The 21,042-nt window shown below is 48.3% G+C and overlaps 2 protein-coding genes across 2 annotated transcripts; one reads left to right on the forward strand and one right to left on the reverse strand.

The window, feature by feature from the left end:
- Positions 1–113: 113 nt before the first annotated feature.
- On the reverse strand, positions 114–15,157 carry CCDC24 (coiled-coil domain containing 24). The gene is made up of 8 exons (XM_063139936.1): positions 14,850–15,157; positions 8,456–8,640; positions 6,835–6,939; positions 4,528–4,617; positions 2,903–2,957; positions 1,561–1,630; positions 1,258–1,372; positions 114–600 (listed from the first exon to the last, which is right to left on the reverse strand). Exons 1-8 carry the CDS (start codon positions 15,144–15,146, stop codon positions 219–221), a joined length of 1,299 nt encoding a protein of 432 aa, XP_062996006.1. The 5' UTR covers positions 15,147–15,157; the 3' UTR covers positions 114–218.
- Positions 15,158–16,214: 1,057 nt separating this feature from the next.
- LOC134393592 (von Willebrand factor C domain-containing protein 2-like) lies at positions 16,215–20,517 on the forward strand. Its single transcript, XM_063118649.1, has 3 exons — positions 16,215–16,772; positions 19,758–19,887; positions 20,292–20,517. The coding sequence occupies exons 1-3, from the start codon at positions 16,332–16,334 to the stop codon at positions 20,474–20,476; spliced, it is 756 nt and encodes a 251-aa protein (XP_062974719.1). The 5' UTR covers positions 16,215–16,331; the 3' UTR covers positions 20,477–20,517.
- Positions 20,518–21,042: the final 525 nt, after the last annotated feature.

The following is a 21,042-nucleotide window of genomic DNA, read 5'->3' on the forward strand; positions in this document are numbered from 1 at the left end:
GAAACCCATTGCATTAGGTTGCAGATGGGAAGGAGAGAAAAGACATTGTTGTGCTTGCAGGAGGATTACCTGTGTTGGGGGGGGGGGCAATTTCTACCCTGGAACCCCAAGGATGGGCAAAAGCAGCAGCAGCCACTAAGCCCAGCATAAGCACAGGAGACGCTGCAAGATGGGAGCAGAAAATGAGGTGACAAAGGGAACTGGAAGGTCTCCCCGCCCTAGCTGGGCCCTTGACATCGCAGGAGCCTAGTGTGGGGGCAAAAGCGGGGCATTGGGCATGGTTCTGGAGGCGGCATGGGGTGGAAGGCAGAGTTCAAGCCTGGCACTGTTGTCCTGCAAGCCAAAGCAATCCTGTCTCCCTTAGGAGGTGTCGGAACCACAGGCCTGGGCAGCTGAGTGCCACTGTCCTTCCTTGCGTGGTTGGAGTCCTCACCATCTTGATGCATCCGTCCCAACGGGCCTTTTGCTGCATGGCCCCTCCAGAGTGGCATCTGATGGCATAAAGGAGAAGTCTGATCTCTGGGAGTTGGCGAAGGAGCCACATTCGGAGCAGGACTGATCTCCACAAAGTTTGGCCCCATGGCAGAGCCTCTCAGACAACTGCAAAAAGAAGAGAAGAGGTGACAGGGAAGCAGGAGGCATCGCCCAAGCATTCCTCCAAATCAGGGATAGGGAACGTGTGGCCCTCCAGATTTTGTTGAACCACAGATCCCATCATCCCTTACCATTGGCTATTCTGGCTAGGACTGATGGGAGTTTCAGTTGAACAACGTCTGCAGGAGCACACATTCCCCATCCCTGCACCAAGTAAAGCATCAAGAACAATGAAGCCACTGTAGCAGAACTAATAAGTCTGTAACGGCTCCTGCATTGAACAAACTTCAGAAGCTTTACTTAAATATGGCAGGAATGTCAGGGACAATGCAATTAATAAGCCAACCTTGAACTATGCTTGATGTCTTCTACAGGTTCATGTTCCCTACAGCTGTACAAATGCCCCTCAGTTGTAACCTACAGCTTCATGGTGCTTTAGCTCTAAGTGTTTTCCTGCTACAGAAGGGCCATAGCTTAGTGGTAGGCTTCATGCTTTTCATGCACAAGGTTCCAGATTCAATCCCCGGCATTTCCAAGCAGGGCTGGAAAGCCTCCTGCCTGAAACCCTGGAGAGCTGCAGCTGCCAGTCACTGCTGACAATACTGGGCTTGATGGACCAATGGCCTGGTTGAGTACAAGGCATCTTCCTACGTTCTTATGTACCTGGGCTGGTAGCTACTATTCCCAAGCTGCTTTGCCATCAGGGAAGGACTAGGGCATGGCTTGGGCTGGCTCAGCTTCAAATCCCGCTCCATAGCACGCTTCTCTTCTTGTAGTTCTGCGGGGAGAAGACTGCTTTCAGGTGGGGACAGCATCAAGCATGCAGAGCACAGACTGCCTCTCGCGAAGAGATCATGCCCCATTGCGAGAGCCGTGTTTCAAGAGGACCACGCCAGCCACCATGATGCTGGATCCCTTCCCCACTCTCCAGCATTCACAAGGCCATGAGACCTGGGCTCTACATACCAGCCATGGTGGGCTCATGTGTTGCCTGTGGCAGCTCTGTGGCCTGCCAATGCACCTCCTCCAGATGGCTCTACAGAACAAGGAAAATGTTTATAGGAATATTGAGGAAGCTGCTCCATTAATGGCACAACGTCTCCAAAGGCGTACATGTCTTGTGGGAAAGGATCTAGCAGTGGGAACCTTCCCCACATGAGATACTTTCTCTTTCCTCTCAGTCTTCTAGCTGCCCCAGTCCACTCCAGAAAGCAACCAGGAATAGGCAGGAGTGCATCCAGCCACTTTGGTTGAAGGCACCAATTCCTTGTGTTGCTGGGAAAGGGTATTCCCATTTTCTGCTATCACCATGGCAGAATTTTCCAGCTCTCAGAACTACTGGTGTAGTGCTGCAAAGGTAGTTTTGACGAACAAAGGCTGACAGCAGGAGGTAGTGTTGCAGCAGTTTTGCAACCGGGTGTGATGGGATTTTCACAAGATGCCATACAGCTTCTGTCACTCACTTCTCTCTCCAGACATGCCCCCCACCCCCAACACACACACTCCCTATCGGATTTGGAAACAAACGACAGCTATTTGGATGGTTATAGAACTGGGATAGAAGCCATTTCAGTGTCACTCGAACCCAGGAATTCTGGTTCATAGCCCACTCAGACTCCTTTCTAAGTCAGCGGACAGCCCTAGCCATAGGACCAGTTGTGTCTGTCTCGTGGGTCAAACTCCCGTCTAGATGGACATGAAGGAAGACATTAGAGCAATAGGGGTATTCTAGATGAAGGAAAAGTTGCCTTAAAAATTTGATCTAAGGAGCTGTCTATACGTCTTCTAAGACCTGTGGCGGCTGCAAATTGGTGCTTCGTCATTTAAACGATGCAGGCACTGATTCACAACCACCATGGGGCTTTCCCACAAAGCTGCATATTTAAAAAGTCAGGCAGTTACCCTGACTCTTACCGCTCAAGCGAGGTCACCACAGCCCTTCCAGCATTGAGGTGGGGGTATTCTGGGGTGGATGGCGAGCGCTGATTAGTCACCGGAAGAGGAGCAGAATACAGGGGATGGGCCCAGTGAGCCAAAGGGCCACTGGAAAGCCCACACTGCCTCCAGCCGTCAGGATTACCTACCTACCACCACCCCGCAGCACTGAAACCACAAGATTTAGCGGGGAAAGCATCAACAACGCTGCTCCGCTAAGGCAGGGCCTAAGGCAGAGTACAAACCACTCTCACAGACCTGCTGGCCAAGATTTGAAGCAGACCCTTGGGAATGCATGGGATAAGCTCTGCACATGAGGAAGATCGCGTCCCCAGAGGCTCTACCTGGCGTGGGGGAGGGGTTCAGCCCTTACCTGTAAATAAGGGATGTATCTCTCCAGAGCATGGCACTCCTCCTCTAAGAGGGTCCTAGGAGAAATGGGACCACTAGTAAGAACCACAGGGTGTGAGAGGGATCGGAAACATGCAATCCACTGCCAATTTTGTAGCCTTAAAAAGGGCAGGGCGTCTCTATCACTTCCTCGCTTTTTGTTTCCCTGGCAGTTCAAAAGGGAATTAGAGGAGAGGGTGTCCCCTGCTTCTTTACCGGAGCAGTTCATGGTGCTTGGGATGAGGTGACTGGGCCACTTTTGAAGCACTTCACGAGAGGACTATCCTGAGGCAAAGGCACAAGCATGCTTGGCCATCACCAACAGTCAACCTGATCCTGTCCTCTGTTGATCTGGAATTTCCCAAGCTGCTGACTGGCAAACTCTTTCTGGGATGTCTTGGTTCCATGGGGCCAGATGCCCAGTGGTGTGGCAAAGTGTGGCAGAACCCCCTGCAAAGCCCTCGTGTGACCCTTACTGGATGCTCAACTGGGAGCTGGCACCACACCCCTGTATTGTGCCCTGCCTGGAGGGTCATGACTAGAAGGCATGGGCTTCTTGACCCTGAGGACCCCACCCTCACATTCCATAATGCTATGGAGCAGAGAGAGAGACATGCCTCTCCCTGCTCTTATGTGAGTATGGAAGGAAGGAAAGCTCACAAACAGCAGTACATTCAGGGAAGGACTTTGGGGCAGAAGTCCAGGGTCCCATTCAGCACTGAGGGTCGGATGGACAAAGGAGGGTCCAGAGTTTAAAATTACCTAACTGTACCAGTGTTCATAAACCCTGCCACAATCCATGCTTGAATTGATCCAGTGGTGTAGCAGAGCCAGGGCTTGCCAGACCCCAGTGCCAGCCCTTTGGGATAAGGAGCGATGCTGACGTAATCTGCCAGTCCCTTCAGAATCCCCGGATCTCTCTGAACTTCACTGTGAAGCCTGGGGCTCTGTGTGTGTGTATGTGTGTGTGTGTGAATTTTCCCAACAACCATATATAGTTGTGAGCTATCCCTGTTGTAATGCAAAGCATTTTGAGAGTTGGCCTGGCCAGTTAAGACCCAACAGCCTTCTAAAATACCTGCTCCTAGCAGAGATGAAAACTGCTAGAATCAATCTGTTGATATGCAGCAATCCAGCAGCCTGCATGTTTGGCCATTTCTTGGGGGGACGGTGCTATGGGGACTGTCATGATGAGGGCCTGTATTTCAAAATTTACCACTACACCACGGAACTGATCCACTCTTTGCAAAATGTGCAGCAGCAACTGTGTGTGTGCTTCCAGGAAGTTTGGAAAGGGGACTCCTGCAAATCTCTCTCTGCTCCTCCTTGTCCTCATGTTTGCAGCACAAGCCAGAGTAGGAGGGAACAGATGGGGAAGCTTTGACTACAAGCTGCCTGGGCTCATCTGCACATATTTTCACACATGTCCACTCTCAGCCCTCCTCCTATCCTTGAAGTGAGTTTAAGCACTCTTCACCACCAAGCATTCTATTGCACCTCTTCCAGACCCCAAGTAAGCACCTGTAACCCTCTCCTATCTCCTCCCCTCTTACAAGAAGACAAACTTGGAGCAAAGGGCAAAAAAGGTATTGCCCAGCAAATACTTACCGAAGCCGAGAGGATACCTCACCAATATGGGCAATATTCAGTTTATTACAGAAGGGTCCCAAGTCATTAGCAGCTCTGGAGGACAGTGGCCTGGGGAAACAGAGACCGGGTGAGCTACAAGCACCAGGCAACCTGAGAAGGTCTGTCTGTTCCATACACACTTGGTGCCTGCAACTGGGCATTTCTGCACTTGGCAAAGCATGGAATGGGACACTCATACCAGGACTGGCCAGAGGATTTGGCTAGAGATGCCTCCCTTTTCCTACATCCCCTGGTCTCAGTGGTTTCTTGCACTCTTGGCCCCACTGTGTGAATGTCACAGGGCAGAGGCTGATCAGCAGAGGCTGATCAAGGTGAATCAGCGTGCTTCTCAAAACTCATATCCAGCCCTGGAATTATTGGCCACAAGAGGGTGACCTAAACTGAGAGTAACTATCACCATCATGCCACAGATTTTGATCTTGGTAGCAGGCATACCAGGTAGGAACACAGCTGGTAGATAAGCAGGAGTATATTGAAATGACATTTAGGATGCAGTCTTAAATACTAGGGAGTAATACCCACAGAACTTCAAAAATCCAACTTTCCTGAACTCTATGAGTATAAAGCTAAGCTCCATATTATACAGATTTCGGCTTGAGATCTAGACTACTCAGGTATATTCTTTTTAAAAAAGAAAGAAAAGGAAATGTGTATTTGGGAAAAACAAAATGAACATAAAATTCAGACATGTAAGAAACACACAATGAAAACATACAAATTAATCACTGTCCTTATTTGAATGTTATAGGCTGAGCAATAGGATACTTTTTTATCATTACAAAAAGTTATTACAGTGCAATCCTACTGAGTTCAGTACAGTCTCTAGTTGATCTTTAAGCTGCTCTTCGCTTCCTCATCTAGAGAGGGACACATACTAGATTTTTCAAGAACAGCTGACTTGAAAGTCACAACATTTTTGAAGAAAACCATCTCCATCTATAAAAGCAAATCTTCCAGCTCAGGAATAGAAAGAAAATAACCAAACTATTTCAAATTGGAACAAAAACTTAATTTAATACGCAAATTTGATCCTAGTAGTAATCAGGAAAAAAGGGAGGTTCAATTATAGAAATCAGGTTGAGGCAAAATGAGACCAGTAGCCAAACCTGAGTGTCTACCAGAGGAACGGGGAAACCACTGGTTTCCCCTCCCCCGCTGAAGCCTCCCACATGTCCCCCAAATCTGCCCCAGAGGGTTCGAGGAGGCACACAGAGAGAAGAGATCAAGGGGAAGCCTGCTTGCAAGTCATTGGATTTAAATCTCAGTCTATAACTTCATAAAATATTGGAAGACTTGGCAAAGCTAGAAATGATGGTGGTGATAATACTGATGGTGATGGTGGTGAAAACTACACAGTGGATGTGATTTGACTTCAGTATTCACCTTTGTTGACTGTAATTTCACAACACCTTAGACAGGACTTTAAGGTTCCATTCAAATGGAGAGTTAAAATTATTTATTTATTTCATTTTTATCCCACCTTTTTTCCTCCAAGTAACCAAGGCCTCCTCCTCTCCATTTTATCCCCACAATCCTCCTCCTCTCCATTTTATCCTCACAACAACAACAACTCTGTGAGGTAGGTTGGGCTGAGAGTCTGTGACTGGCCCAAAGTCACCCAGTGGGTTTCCATGGCCGAGTGGGAATTACAACTCAGATCTCCCAACTCCCAGTCCAACACTTTAGCCACTACACCACACTGGCTCTTAAAGTGGATTGATATCATTACCGATACAATCTAGTGGAGGCTAGAGGCTCCGGTGTCAGTGGGGTAGTGAATCCGCACCAGGTTTGTTAGAACCAGACAGAACTCTAAAGGATACTTCCGTATCTTGCATAGCTATTTAGAATTCTAAAACTGGAACGGATTCACGGTCCACTGACATTGGAGCCACCAGCCTCCACTGATACAATCACACATCTTGATCAGGACCACAACAGGGATGAAAGAAACATGGGCAGCTGCTTGCAAGCCCCTGCCTCCAGTCCGCATGATAGTCAGAAATCAGACAGCAGTGCTGAGCATCAAAACTGCCCAGAGAAACAGCAAGAACCAATCACTGCTGTGTTTCAAAGTGGATGGCATTCTGGGGGTGTTAGGCTTTCTGCAGGTAAAATCAGTCCTGAACTGTGCGACCACCTGTGGTGACCCAAAGGCCAGTCATAGAGTGCGAGGCGTTCTAAGTAGGGATGAGTCATGGCCCAGGGACACTCGCTGTATGGAGTTCATACTTTCCCATAGACAGAGCTGTTCTGAGATGTTACCTGATGAAGGCTTTGCTCCCAGATGGCCGGCTATTGCCAACATTTGCCTTTAAAGCGAAGGTGACCACGTGTGGGCTGTATTTAGCAATGGCACAATCTTGGTCCCTGTAAAAAGAAGCAGTAGAGGCATAAGGCAGTGCCCCATGCCCAGTCTTCGGAACGACAGGCAAGGGTGTTGCCAGGCCTGGGACGTATGGGACCTGGCCCTGAATCTGTTTCCCAGGACCTTGGATCTATTCCACAGTGCCCTGAGTGCCCATCGATGCCAATAGAAGCTTTCCTCCCCTCAGCTTAATTGCCATATAGGGAGCAACAACAACACCCCTCTCCCAAAAAATCTTCCCCTGCAATTAAGCTTTGGGGGGGGGGGAATCCATTGGCTGGGGCATTCTGGGAGTTGTGGTCCAACACATCTGGAGCGCCCCAGGTTGAGGAAGGCTGGCTTAGGGTGAACTTGGGCAGGGCACAAAATAATTGAAGAACTTATTCATTTGGAAGAAATAGTTGGCTGGCTTTGCCTCCTGTGAAATTTAAATAAATACTAGTAATTATTTATAAATTTGCATACATAGATATAAATTAGCATATGCAGATTTTATGCAGATTTGTGTCCTACAGGCCTGGGCCCTGAATCTTTTACACACCTCGCAATGCCCTCTGCTGACAGGAAAGCAGAAGGCTAGTCTCCTCTATGACCCAGCACTGCTACTATCCCATAGCTGGAACAAATTCAAGCCAGATGAACCTCTTCAGCCTAGGCGCCCATCCCTTGCTGGCCAGTCCATTCTGACTGCGCCATCATGGAGCTTTCCACTGTTTACACAGGAGCATGGCAGGGAGCTAATCTCTGGAGGTGTGGGGACATAATCCAGGCCTCAGGCTATGGAAACAGCGCGCCAGAGAGACAAAAGCACCAGCTAAACTGACATTCCTGATGGGGTTGCTCCACGCCTGCATGGAGTGGAGCTGAGAAGTGATAAAAGACTCCACCCCAGAAGGAGATCATGTAAGACTGGGTGGAATCATACGAGGTAAGGAAATGGCTAGAGTGAAATACAGCCCTGAACGTCTGGTAACAAATCACAAAGCTGCATTTGAATGTCAGGGCAATGATAGAGGCAGGAGAATCACTCACTCACACACCCCACATCTTCCTGGTGCAAGCTCTATTTGTTGGGCACTGGCCATTTGAGGGACGTTCAACTGATGCTGGAAATGCCAATTGGGCTGCCTCGGAACTGGGGTCCCTTGGGAAGCTTCTCTGGAACAGCCACCCTAAGAGGCTGATGGGAGAAACAATACCACTCTGGTTCCCCATACCTAGACTGCCTTGGACCCAGATCTATCACCAACCACATCAGCTGGAGGCTTACAGTGGAATCCTACACATATCTACTCAGAAGTCCCATTGAGTTCAATAGGCTTTCTATGGGGTAAATGGGTATACATATGACTGCAGCTTAACAGACTCATTCTTTCCTCAAAGAGGCTTCAGACCTCAGGATGTCCTGGCTCTCCTTGCTCCATTCCCAGGACCTGCTCCTCTGCAACCACCCTGGGATTTGCCCCCAATTCAGCCCTTAATCCTCTTGAGTGCCCTCCCTCCAGAGCCCCCCAGTACCTGCCCTCCTGCAATGCCTTTTGCTGCAGGCCAATCAGAAGAAGGCGGATCTCCTCCCGCACCAGCTCCTTGAGGTGGGGAGGAGCAGCCAGCAAGGCCCAGCTGTCAGCTGCTTGCCCAGGGCTCTGCTCCGGACTAAGGTGGCCCGACTGCAGTTCCCGATAGAATTCCAACAGCGTCTGCACCTGTAAATAGGGAAGGGGTTAGATTGGATTGGGAACGGTGCATAGCCATGTGCAAAAAATTAAGAAATCACACAATTGCACACTACAAGAACATTCCCCTTGGAATCCCACTGCCCCTGCTCACCTGCCACTGCCCTGAATGCCATAGGGCACTCACACAACTTGGAAAGACAAACTGCAATCCCATTCCCCACACAAACTTCTTTATCCCTGCCTGCCTGCAGAAGATGTAGTTTCAAACCATAGCAGGCCAGGTGCCTCTTTGCAAAAGGACACTTACATACAGTGACCATATAAAAAGGAGGACAAGGGCTCCTGCACGTGTATAGAAAAGGGGATTTCAGCAGGTGTCATTTGTGTGCATGCAGCACCTGGTGAAATTCCCTCTTCATCACAACAGTTAAAGCTGCAGGACCTATACTAGAGTGACCAAACACAAAAGAGGGCAGGGCACCTGCAACTAAAACTATTGCGATTAAGAGGGAATTTCACCTGCATGAATACAAATGACACGTGCTAAAATTCCCTTTTCTATGCAACTGTTAAAGATACAGGAGCCCTGTCCTCCTTTTCATATGGTCACCCTAACTTACACCAAACTAAGCAAGCAAATATGAAACTCTCCAATATTAGAAAGATAAACCATGGACACGTGTGAGTCAAAACCTAGCCTGCATAATCCCTAACACAAGAGTGGAAAATTGCATTTCACAAAGTCTGCACTATTGGTGAAAACTGTAGTGAGGGGGTCTGGGATCCGAACACCTGCCTGAAGCATGTCATGGATCAAGGGATAAAAGGAAGTACGCCACGCATCAACTTTGTAATAATTCGTTAAGACGGGAAGGAAGGGATATTGGTTGAAATGTGATATCACAATCATGCATTTGCTTCTCCAACACGTTCCCTTAGCAGAGGAGTTGGAAACCTCAGGCTTAGGGCCACATCTGGCCCTCCAGGAGTCCAAAGATGCCCGTGCCCCAGTTCCCCGCAACCCCTGACCATTTGGTGGTTTCCCAGCCTTTCTGAGTATTTCCCCCATTCAAAAAGTTTGAGACGCCTCTCTTAAGGCTTAGTTACTGGCAGCAGCAGATTTAAGCTAAAATGTGCTGGCATTTTTGGACCTGCCCCTTTTGCCTTCAGCCCCACCCCACCCCACCAGTGGAATGCAGCCCCCACCACCACCAGCTTCTCCAAAATTGAGTTCAGCCCCTTGGGCTGAAAGATATTCAACACCCCTGCCTTAGCACATTATTACTTTGGTCAGGAGTTGCATTTCCTTGCTTGCCCTCTCAGAGGTGCCTCTTTCTGCATGATCTCCACTTTGACAATATTTGCCTGTTCTACTCTATTTCCCCTCTCTGCTATCTCCGCCTCTCTTCTTCTTTGCTCCCCTCCCTTCCCAGGCCTCACTCACACATCCACATACTCTACTTTCCTTGCGTAATGTGAGAATTTGGAAGCTCAAACATTGCATGTTTTAATTTATTTGCAGTGAACCTTCTGTGTTGCTTAATAAAATACTGCTTATACAACAGAGATATATGTATCAAAATGTGTGCTGGGGAAAAGGTGTGGGTGTGCATGCCCGCACATGCGCACTCATGTGCAGTATTCTTTGGGGGATGTGTGTGTCTGCACTTGATTGAAAAATATGACCAGGGGATGCTAGTTGAAAAGGATTATTTAAAAATGTGTGACATATTTTATGGACGATACCCAGAGACAGGAAGCACTGGATAAGAGCAGGGATAACTACAAGAACCAATGCCGCAGCTCTGCAAATAACGGCCACACCAATAATAATGCTCTGCATAATTTCCACTGATTTCATGTAACTCAGCATGAGCTTGGCCAAAGCAGGCTGCTATTTATTTGCCTGGTTAGGGTGCTGCTAGTCTGTCTTCCTATAATATACTCTCCCGAGTCAGCTCGCCATTTGCTCCTATATCTACTAGACAGGAATATACCAAACTCAGTAAAATCTTAAATCTGCCTGAAGGCTGGGAATGGGATATAATACTGTAAGGTTATGTGAACACTTTTTTAGGATCAAGAGTAGAACTTCTAGGCTTATAGAGCTTTTCTACACAAGTCTGTGAATTGCTGTATTTACTTTTGTTTTCATTGCAGAATTGAGATCCAAACTCTGCACAAAGAGCTTTTGCTTTCCTGCTTTTGCGCTACATAATATTAGGTCCTGCTGTGTTATAGCAGAATATTGCAATCAAACACAAGTAGGAAAATACCTTTTCTTTTGCTTTCAGAACTAATGGATTTTTCTACACTAAAGTATTTATCATGCCTTTGTCATTCTCTACTCATGGTTGTTCATGTGTTTTTTAGATGAGGTCATGACCCTCCAGTTTCACTTCTGTGCCTAACAAACACTTTTGGCAAGTTTTTGTAGAGCAGAGAATATGCACCATTTAATTGTGAAAGAAACCACTTTTCTCATTTGTGTTCTTGCACTATTCCACTTACCACAGTGCCACCTAGAGGTTAAGAGGTAGAGAAGAAGGAAAGGAAATGTTCTTCATGTAGTGCTTGGATCTCAGTTCTGCTACAAAACTGAAAGTAGATGCAACAGATTAACAGCCGATTAAAAGCCTTGTATTAAAAAAAAGTTCAACACCTCATTTCCCCCCCCTAGGAAAGTGCTCTTAAAAACAGAAGTGAAACTAGAGGGTCATGGTGCTGTCTAAAGAACTTGTAAACAACCATGAGTCAGAAAACATGAGCATACAAGAAATGCCTCATGTAGAAAAGCCCTTAAGCTTTTAGGAGAAAGTGGGCGAAGCTGCCCTGGAGAGGATTTATCGACAGCAGCTCCAGCCCATAGGCTGGCCCATAGGCACTTATCATTCCACAAAAGTTGGCAAGAAGGCCCTGCATTGTGGCTGTCTGTGTCCCTGACACTCCATAAAAGGTGCAAAGCTGAGGACTTGTCCCCCCATCCCCCCACTCCCTATGAGGAAAGTCAAGGTCATGCAGCAAAAATATCCCCAGCTACAACTGAAGTAATATAGGACATTTGGAGGGCGAGCCAGCTCCAGAACTCCCTTTCTGGCCCCACACCTCCTCAAGGGGGCTTCTGGGGTACAGTTGCTTCCCTGAGCAGCCTCCCAGATAGCCTAATTAAGGAGGGGATACAGAGATAAGCATACAGCGGAGAGACAAGCTGCACTTGGCCCACATTCGTGAGGCTTGAGATGAAGAGGTAATAGAAAGCCAGGTGAGAGGCCTCTAAAGGGGTGGTGGGCTCCTGTTCAAAGTGGGGAGGGGGAACCTGAACGCTCAGCTTTGGAGAGCTAGACCCCAAGCAAAGCCCTGAACATGGAGAGGTAGGCAGAGAAAAGGGTGCCAGCTGGTCAGGGTGTGCTGCTATTCTAGTTTCAAGGAGAGGTACGGCCATTACCATGCAAAAAGCTTCCAGGGATGTTTACTGTTCTTTCTGGGGGTGGGGGGCAGTCAGAGCCCTGCTGAATAAAGGAAGGGCATGAATGGCTGGAGGAGAACAAAGGGCCTGGAAGAGCATGGATTAGGGACTCTGGCCAAGCATTAGGAACCAGCTGAGCTGAGGAATTGGCAAATGGGGTCCCTGCAGACAAGGGAGGAGGCAACAGCATAATTTCATTCCCCACCATTGTGCCTTCTCAAAACAGAGATGCTTTCCTTTTCACAGGGTCTCAATTGGACTCAGAAAGCAGCTGGGAAGGCCACAACTAAATGGCGATCTTTCTAAGGCAGGCTTCCCCAACCTGGTGCCCTCCAGAGAGGTTGGACTACAACTCCCATTAACTCCTGCCAGCATGGCCACCCACTTGACAGAAAATGGTTTTCCTACATGAATGTCACTCTCTGTAGAAAAAAAGCATGTGTGCAATGGCACACGCACGAGGGAGGGGGGAAGACAGTCCTTCTTGACATTCACAAGCTCCACCCTTTAGCTCCAACCAGTTTTAGCCAAATCGCAGCCTCCTTGCAGCCTTTTAAAAACAGTAGTAATGGGGCATTGTAAAAAACAGGGGCCTTTCCTCTCTAGCCACAAGTACACAGAGTGGGATCCCACAACAGATTACACCTTCCCACCACACCTACATGAAATGTGTACATTTTCATATCTTATGATGTACACAAGGTTGGCCTATATTGATACCAGTATTAGAAATAGTCTGTTGAATAAGCTCTGATGTTTCCCATGTAACTTTAAAAAACAATATGCACTGCCTTTTACCATTTTTTCCAGGTTGGGGAAGTCTGCCTTAGAAAGATTACCATTGTGAGTGTTATTAGCAAGAGGCAGAAAGCAAAACTGCTTTTAAACATTTCTGTAGTGCCAATAGCTTGCTTGTGACTGTACAGAACATAAAATGACAGAGTCCCTACTAAGACTGATTAAATTATCAAGAACCAACAATAAGGAGTAAGTATCATGCTAGAAGAACCACATGGCAATTGAGGAGCAGACAAGTCAAGGCATCACTAAGGAAAGCCTTTAATAAGTGAGAGTATTGAGGGGGGATTTGGAGACAGAAGTAACTTGAGAAAAGAGGAAAAAACACAGGGAACAGGAAACAAAAAAGGAATTTGAGTAAAAACCAGGGAGATCAAGAGATGGTTTATAGCAGGGATGGGCAACCTGTGGCCCATGGACTGCAAGTAGCCCTCAGCTACTCTCAAGCATGGGGAAGACCCACCCATTTCCCCCCACCCCTGCAGCCCAGCTGGCTTGTGGGGAAAAGACTGTCGTTCCAGTGCTGCTATTAGCAATGCCAGGAAAACAAACCCAATCGGTGTCATTGTGCAGCTGATGAAGGCTTTAGCTTCCCCCTCAGCAACTCCAAAGCAGCCAGAATTGGTGCTTTTTGTTGCTGTGTAGGGAGGATGGAAAGAAGCATAGCCATGGGCAAGAAAGAGACTTTCTGAATAACACAGAAAGGATATGATTGGAAGGGGGAAAGCCAGCAAGGATGAATTTGTGGTACGGCAAAGACTGGGAGACAAGAATGTGTCCAGTATCAGCAAGGGAGTTAGAGACGCAGAACTGAACAAGAATGGCATGGTAGTCAAATCAGCTTTTTCATTCAATTTATAGATAAATAAGATTCAAAAACCATCCTAAGCATCATTGGTGCAAATTACTTAATTACACTGTCACAGGTCCCAACAGGTCCTCTTTCAGAAATAGATGTGCATTCATAGATTGTGCTTGCATAAAAGTTTAGACATGGGTGTCATTCACAAAAGTGTGTGTCTGTGTATATATAAAGTAACCCAAAAGGGCACATTGTAAAGTTATGCCTACTGTACACAGAGTTCACACACAGAGAGTTTTATTGTGTCTTAGCAAACTGCCATTATACACAAAATACACAGAATTCATCAAAGCTGTAGCATTTTCACAGATTGGAAACGAAAAACCAAAATGCACCAAGAGGATGGAGTACAGTACGCGCTAAACATTACACACAATTTAACAAAACATATAATTGATTTTCATAATTAAATTGCATCATTAAATTGCATTGCTGCTCAGTTTTATCCTGGCTGTGTTTTTATATTGTACTTTTATACTGTGTTTTTATACTGTTGTTTGTTTTATACTTTGAATTGTCTCCATGGTTTTAATTTTTGTTAAACACCCAGAGAGCTTTGGCTATTGGGCGGTATAGAAATGCAATAAAGAAATAAAGAAATAAATTCAGCCCTCGGTTAGAGATACTGCTTATTGTATGGATCTTTGTCTTTCAGGACATGTATAAGAAAACCAGATATAAACAAATGGAAGGTGTGATCATCTTAGTGTGTGTCATTATTATTATTATTAATAATAATAATAATAATAATAATAATAACAACAACATTTATATACCGCCCCATAGCCGAAGCTCTCTGGGCGGTTTACAAAAGTTAAAAACAGTGCCATGCCCCTGGACATATAGGGAGATCCCTTTAATCTATCAAGCCCCTTTGCCCAAAATAGTGCTGCCTCTTTAGCACATGAGTTTTGATGTTTCATTCAGAGAACACCTTGGCAGCGGCGACTATTAAGCTGCCTGTTCAGAGTGGCAAGGGAGGGTTTGTTGTTGTTGTTGTTTGGGTTTTTTTGGTGTCCCCTGTGTAACTTCTGAAGTAAGGAAATATCTGTGTCATACATGTGGCTTGTAGTCCCCATTCAGAAGTGGCCCAGTATCCCTGTACTTAACCTCAGCGTGAAGCTCCAAGTTCCGTTCCACAGCATCGTCACCCAAGATAGCCTTCACCTCGAGCCTCTCACTGGGTGCCAGTTGTTCTTCTACCATCCTCCAGAGTGACGGCACTGGCTGCAAGGGCTCCCCAGATGCACCAGGCAAGGGCAACATGGGGACACTGTCCAGTTCCAGCATAAAGGCCTGATCCTCTAAAGGAGAAAGAGAGAAGGTGGGAGTGAGGCAGGAAATGGGAAGTCCACACAGTACAGGGGACCCAGCGAGCAGCACATGGCATGTTACTCCCACAGCCATTTCCCAGATCATCTACAGCAAGATGCGGGTGGCTGATTTCCCTGCACGCTATGTATAAACCCATCACGAAACATACATTCAGAAGACCATGCTAACTCCCGTTGTTAACACGCCGCCTATATTGCTCATTGCCCCACAGCACGCCCCGTCTATCTCTTCAGAGCTAGGCTTCACTGCACCGCCACCATCTGCCCCACCCTTGACCCGTCTACGCATCGCCCAAGCGGGCCTAGTTCTAACACCGGAGCCCTCCTTCCGCCCCCCCTCCTCACGCTTTTGTCCGCAGATCCAGAAGCATCGCTCGGCGCACCTCTTACACGCAGCGCCGGGGAGGGGGAGCGGCCGGACCGAGTCTTGCTCTCGACCGACTCCTCGCCACCCCCTCCCGCGGCTCTCACGAACATAAACTCGCCGTCTCCATAGCAACGCCCCACCCAGTCCCTGGGAACCCTCGCCTCTTAAAGGAGCCACAGCGTGGAAACAGGCATCCCAGGAGCGCCGGGTGCCAAAGCGCTTGGCACAGGTGTGTTATGTGCGCGTACACGTGTGTAATATGTCTATTATTCATCCGGGGCGGGTCTCACCTCATTTCTGCTTGGCAACATAGTTAATAAACTTCTTCGCCGGCCGCGCAACGTTTCTAGGAGCGGAAGAAGACATCCAAGGCTGCGCGCGCTAGAGGCTGGGACCTGGAGGAGAAATCCAGTGTTAGTCCTACTTAGACTGGTCCCATCGAAACGAATGGGACTTACGTCATGACTAACTTAAATCCCATTCGTTTCAGTGGATCTACTCTAAGTAGGACTGCCGTTGGCGTTAAGCCTGAGGAGGCACAGCGTTCGCTATCGGCGCGAGTGCTGAACTTCGGGGTGGGGGACCAGCCGCCAGTAGACACCCCGCCCCCCGCCGCAGGCATTGCCGGTGGGTGGGGGCTGGAGCGCGCGGGCAGGCTTCGCAGGAGGTGATGCTGCTGGTCCCTCGCCCCGCCCAGGTTCCTCCCGCCCCGTTGAGGAGGGGGCGCTGTGTCCCTGGGCGGGCTCGGATCTCATGAAGGGCGGGCAGGGGCGGTAGGCGGCGGCACCACCACAAAGGCCGAGGCGCGCTGTAGCTGCTGGCCAGGGGCGATTCTCAGCCGCAGCTTCAGCAAGCGCCTTCAGGCGGGACCCTCCAGCCGGGGCAGACTGGATGCCCAGCACGCCGCCATCTCCTCTCCTGCGCTTGGTTCCCCTTCTTCCGCTCCGCTCCGCTCTTCCATTCCCGGGCCGCCTCAGCGTATGCCCCTGGCGCGCTCCCTGGAGTTTGGCGATGCCCGTTCCTTTGGCACAGCTGAGCCTGGCGCTGCTGCTGCTGCTGCTGTCGCCCATGCCGGGGCTGGCGGGGCCAGTTAGCACCTGCGATGCCAACGGGAGCCTGTACTACGTGGGCGAGTGGTATTTCCTGGACAGTGACCATTGTACCCAGTGCGAGTGCACTGCCGAAGGGCCCGCTTGCGCCCGCACGGACTGCACCGCTCTGCCCCCTGCCTGCATTCACGTCAGCCACTACCCCAGCGACTGCTGCCCACGCTGCGAACGGGTTGGCTGCGAGCACCGTGGACAAGTCTATGAGTTGGGGCAGCACTTCCAGGTAAGGCGTCCACCCACACGAACATTAGGCAGAGCTGCGGCGGGGGGAGGGGTGGCATGAGAAGTAACCCGTAACGGGAATGTGAGAATCGTCCTAAAATGAATGTGAGAATCGTCCTAAAATCCTGCTAAGAAAGGACCGATTTCAGAGCCACAAACACGACTGTCCTTCGAAGCGTGTTCTTAAAGGGAGACCTAGGTGGGACAGTAGGGACTGAAAGCAGGAATCCTGGCTCACCCTACCTTACCTCATCCCATCGCTTTCCTCTGACTGATTTTTCTGCGATGTTTGGCTAAAACAAAAGAAAAATGAGAAATGGTTTGAGCCACTGTGGATGAGAAGCACCTGATCAAGAGAGCTCTGTGAAGCGGCAGGACCTCTAAGGAAACGCCTTGAAGTCAACGCTCTTTGACTACGTTGACGTCAAAAGGGAACATTATTGGCTGACTTCTTGAACCTTTCATCTTTGTTTCAGCACCTTTCTTCTGGCTATTGTTAATCACTGCTAAAACGGTATTTTAGGAACTGAGTCAGCCCAAACAATTTATGTCATGGCTGGGTTGAGTGATGAGTGGGAGGAAAGGGAGGAGTTTTCGGCACAAGGCCTGCACTAGCCTAAAGGAGTCAGGTCCTGCCCCAAAGGCTGCAGGTGGAAGATCAAAGCCTGCTCCGTTCCTGATTTCCATATGTTTGGGGTAAATTTAGTGTTTGTACTGAAGGAGAAAGGGACATTCCTTGTAGCTAGCGGGAGGGGGGGGGCAGGCCTCTCTGGATTAATTGTCCCTGTTATCCAGAAGACCACACGGACTTGGTGTTCCTTATGCTTTATCTTAGATGACTGTGGCATGTCCTATTTACCTGCTGACTTATTTATATTTATATTCCTTTGAAAGACAGCGATTCTGGGATGAACGTCTGGGCCCTAAATTGCCTTAAGGCAATTGCTTCCCATTCCATTAATTCTCCACTCTCACTCCCTAGTGATGAGCAGATTTGGCTGATCTAGGTTCAGGCTCTGGGGTGTGGATGAAGCATCACATGGCTGAGCCTTTAACACAGCAGCTCCTGGAATCAGGATATCTTTCATTTGCACAAGGGTGAATAGTGGGATATTATTATTATTATTATTATTATTATTATTATTATTATTATTTCCCGCCTTTTTTCCTCCAAGGAACTCAAGGCGGCATACATAATCCTCCTCCTCTCCATTTTATACTCACAGCAACAACCCTGTGAGGTGGGTTGGGCTGAGAGTCTGTGACTGGCCCAAAGTCACCCAGTGGGTTTCCGTGGTCAAGTGGGGACTAGAACCCAGATCTCCCAACTCCCGGTCTGACACTTTAGTGACTACACCACACTGGTTCCCCCACAATGGATTTGGATTAAAGTGGATTAAAACACACACAACATAGTCTTAGGAAAATTGATTAGACCTGCAAACCTCAGCACAGTTATCTTGGAGTAAGTCCATTGAATGCAGTGGGACTTACTTTTGAGTAGATGTACACAAAATTGCACTGGTGGTTAATCTTTAATTTGCAAAAACCAAGAAAGATAAGAAAGAGACACATTAGGAAGGGAACCCCCTTATCTTTATATATTGACAGCAAGAACAAGACAACAACTTGCCAAAAATTGTTGTGAAATCCCCTTTGGAGTTGTTAAAGAGAATTTCACACAAGAAGGTGGAATCTGGAAACATTCCCTGTTCAGTGGAGATGCCAGCCAGCAGGAAGGGGACAAAGGGACCAGAGAATAGGATCCAAGATTAGATGAGATCAAAACATTGGTAACTGTTATCCTATTTATCTTCATTAAGTTTGGCTCAGTTACTCTTGGCCTCAAGTTCTGCTAGTAAACAGGTAAAGGAGGTTGAGAATTATACTATCCTTTGTTAGATATTTTAAGCTAGAACTTGATCTGGTGATGGATTCATCATGGGCCCTTTTTACACATTGGGATTCTGCCTCATTTGGGGCAATTATCCACCCATCCCGATATTCACAATAGGAACACTATTTTTACTCCAGCCTTTTCTAATCATCAGCAGATTTCTCCGGTGATCAGCAACAAGGATTAGCTAGTGCCTCAACTGGCCAGATATATGAACTCAAGAGAGATCATGTCAGAGGCTTTCATTTCACATAAATGGAATCAATCAAGTCTTGGTTAATAGCACCCTCTGACGGCATAATCCTAGTACTGTCATGACTATGCATTCAATGGGGAATGCTTCAAACAACATGGAAAGAAGTAGGCCGCTGCACAGATCTGTGCTGGATCAGAACAAAGATCTATCTACTCCAGCTTTCTGGTCCCACTGCCTGTGGGCTTATCACAGATGCCCATGGGAAGCCCTCAAGCAGGACTTGAGTGCAATAGCACCCTCCAGCCTGCATTCCCCATCAACTGGCATGCAGAGGTGGCTAACACTACTTCTTGGGGTAGCAGACTCCATAGTTTAGGTGTGCACCGTGTGAAGACCTTCCTTTTATGTGTCCCAAATCTCCCACTATTCAGCTTCATTGGATGACTTTGGGAACTCATATTAGAGCAAAATACTATGTTCTAATGCATAATTTTATAGATCCTTATCACCTTTTCTCTAAGCTAAAATTGGATTTCCTTTGTGCACTGACTCACCTTTTCCCTGATACTGAGGCCAAAAGCCACAGCCACCCACTTTTGGCTGGATATTTGCATATTCGTTTCCCACTGCTTGCATGCAGGCATCTCCTTTTCCAAGTTAAAAGAAAAAAAGGCATGGTTGACAGTGACACATTGTGAAATTGCAGCATCTGGTCTCTTCTGTAACATGAAGTGGAGGTTGGTGGCTTCGATGTCAGTGGGGCAGTGAATCCGCTCCAGGTTTCAGTCAGAACCAGTCCAGCTTCATCATCATGGTTTGCCCATTGTGACCTTGCATGTAGAAGTGCAGTGGAAAGCAGCCTTGCCCTGTTGACCACCCTTTGTCTCCCACAGCCCTCAGAGTGTGAGCAGTGTACCTGTGACCTTGATGGCATTGCCCGCTGCCTAGTGGCAGACTGTGCCCCTCCGCCCTGCATCAACCCCATCTATGAGAAGGGCCACTGCTGCCCCACCTGCAAGGATGGTGAGAAAGAGAGTCACACCTATTCTTCTATAGAATAGAAAGTGGGTGGGTGGGGGTTTACCCTAGTCTCCCTCTTCAAAATGCTGAGGGGCCCTGGCCTAACAGAGCAGGGGAAGGGAAGACTTGGCACTGGTCAGGGACATCAGTAAGCACCTCATTTTAAAGGAGTCAGCAGAAAAGTTGCCCCACCTCCTGCTGTAACAGGAGCTTCCCACATAATGAAAAATGCCTGCCTAACACAATGAAAGAACAGCCGGTAGCCCAGAATCTGGGCTGATATAGACTCTGGGTGAGCTCCAATTAGGGGGCGGGTGCAGGGTTGAATTGCAGGTCCTGAAGGATTCCGCGGGACTTCTGCAAAGTAAACATTGACTTGATTCTAATGCACACTCATTTCTCCATAGGGCCCAACTGCTACGTGGATGCGAGCCAGCGCCGCGTCATTCCTGCTGGGGAGAGCATCTGGGTGGGGCCCTGCACCCGTTGCCGTTGTCACGATGGCCAGGATGCTGGCTACTGGGAAGGAAACCGCTTAGCCAAATGTGAGCGACTACGGGGGTGCCGGGCTACAGCCGGACACCATGCTTGAGTTACGTTGAACTTTAGGCAGTTCCTCCACCATTCCTCAATCCCGTTTTACAAACAAGCCTCAACCTCCCTCCCCCCACATACAATCCTAGCCTCCAATCCAGATCAATTGACTTTTGCCTAGGTGTATCTAGAGCAGCCGTCTCCAACCTCCAGATGTCTTGGACTGCAACTCCCAACATTGGCCATGCTGAGAAATTGCAGTCCAACACATCTGGAGGGCGCCACGTTGGAGAAGGCTGCTCTAGAGCAAAGGTGTAGCTCATAGATTGCCAGCCCAATTTGAGGCAGGGGGGCCTTCATATTCCCCTTTTTTCAAGGCTTCACCCTCCCAAGCCCACCCAGGAATCCCATCAGTTCCACTTCAGCTCTGATCAAACAGCATCTTTGGCAGAGCATTCTTCTCTTGAACAGCTGCACCTTCCTGTAGTCCTGGAACATGTGGCAATAAAGGATCCTTGTCTTCACTTGTCTTTTGGGCTGAATAGCTGCACACACAGTTTCCTGGGCCAGATGACCCAGCCTCAGCTACAGGTAAACACGCTGGGAACATGTGAGAAGTTGCCA

Source organism: Elgaria multicarinata, chromosome 1 (genome assembly GCF_023053635.1).
Source record: "Elgaria multicarinata webbii isolate HBS135686 ecotype San Diego chromosome 1, rElgMul1.1.pri, whole genome shotgun sequence".
NCBI lineage: Eukaryota > Metazoa > Chordata > Lepidosauria > Squamata > Anguidae > Elgaria > Elgaria multicarinata.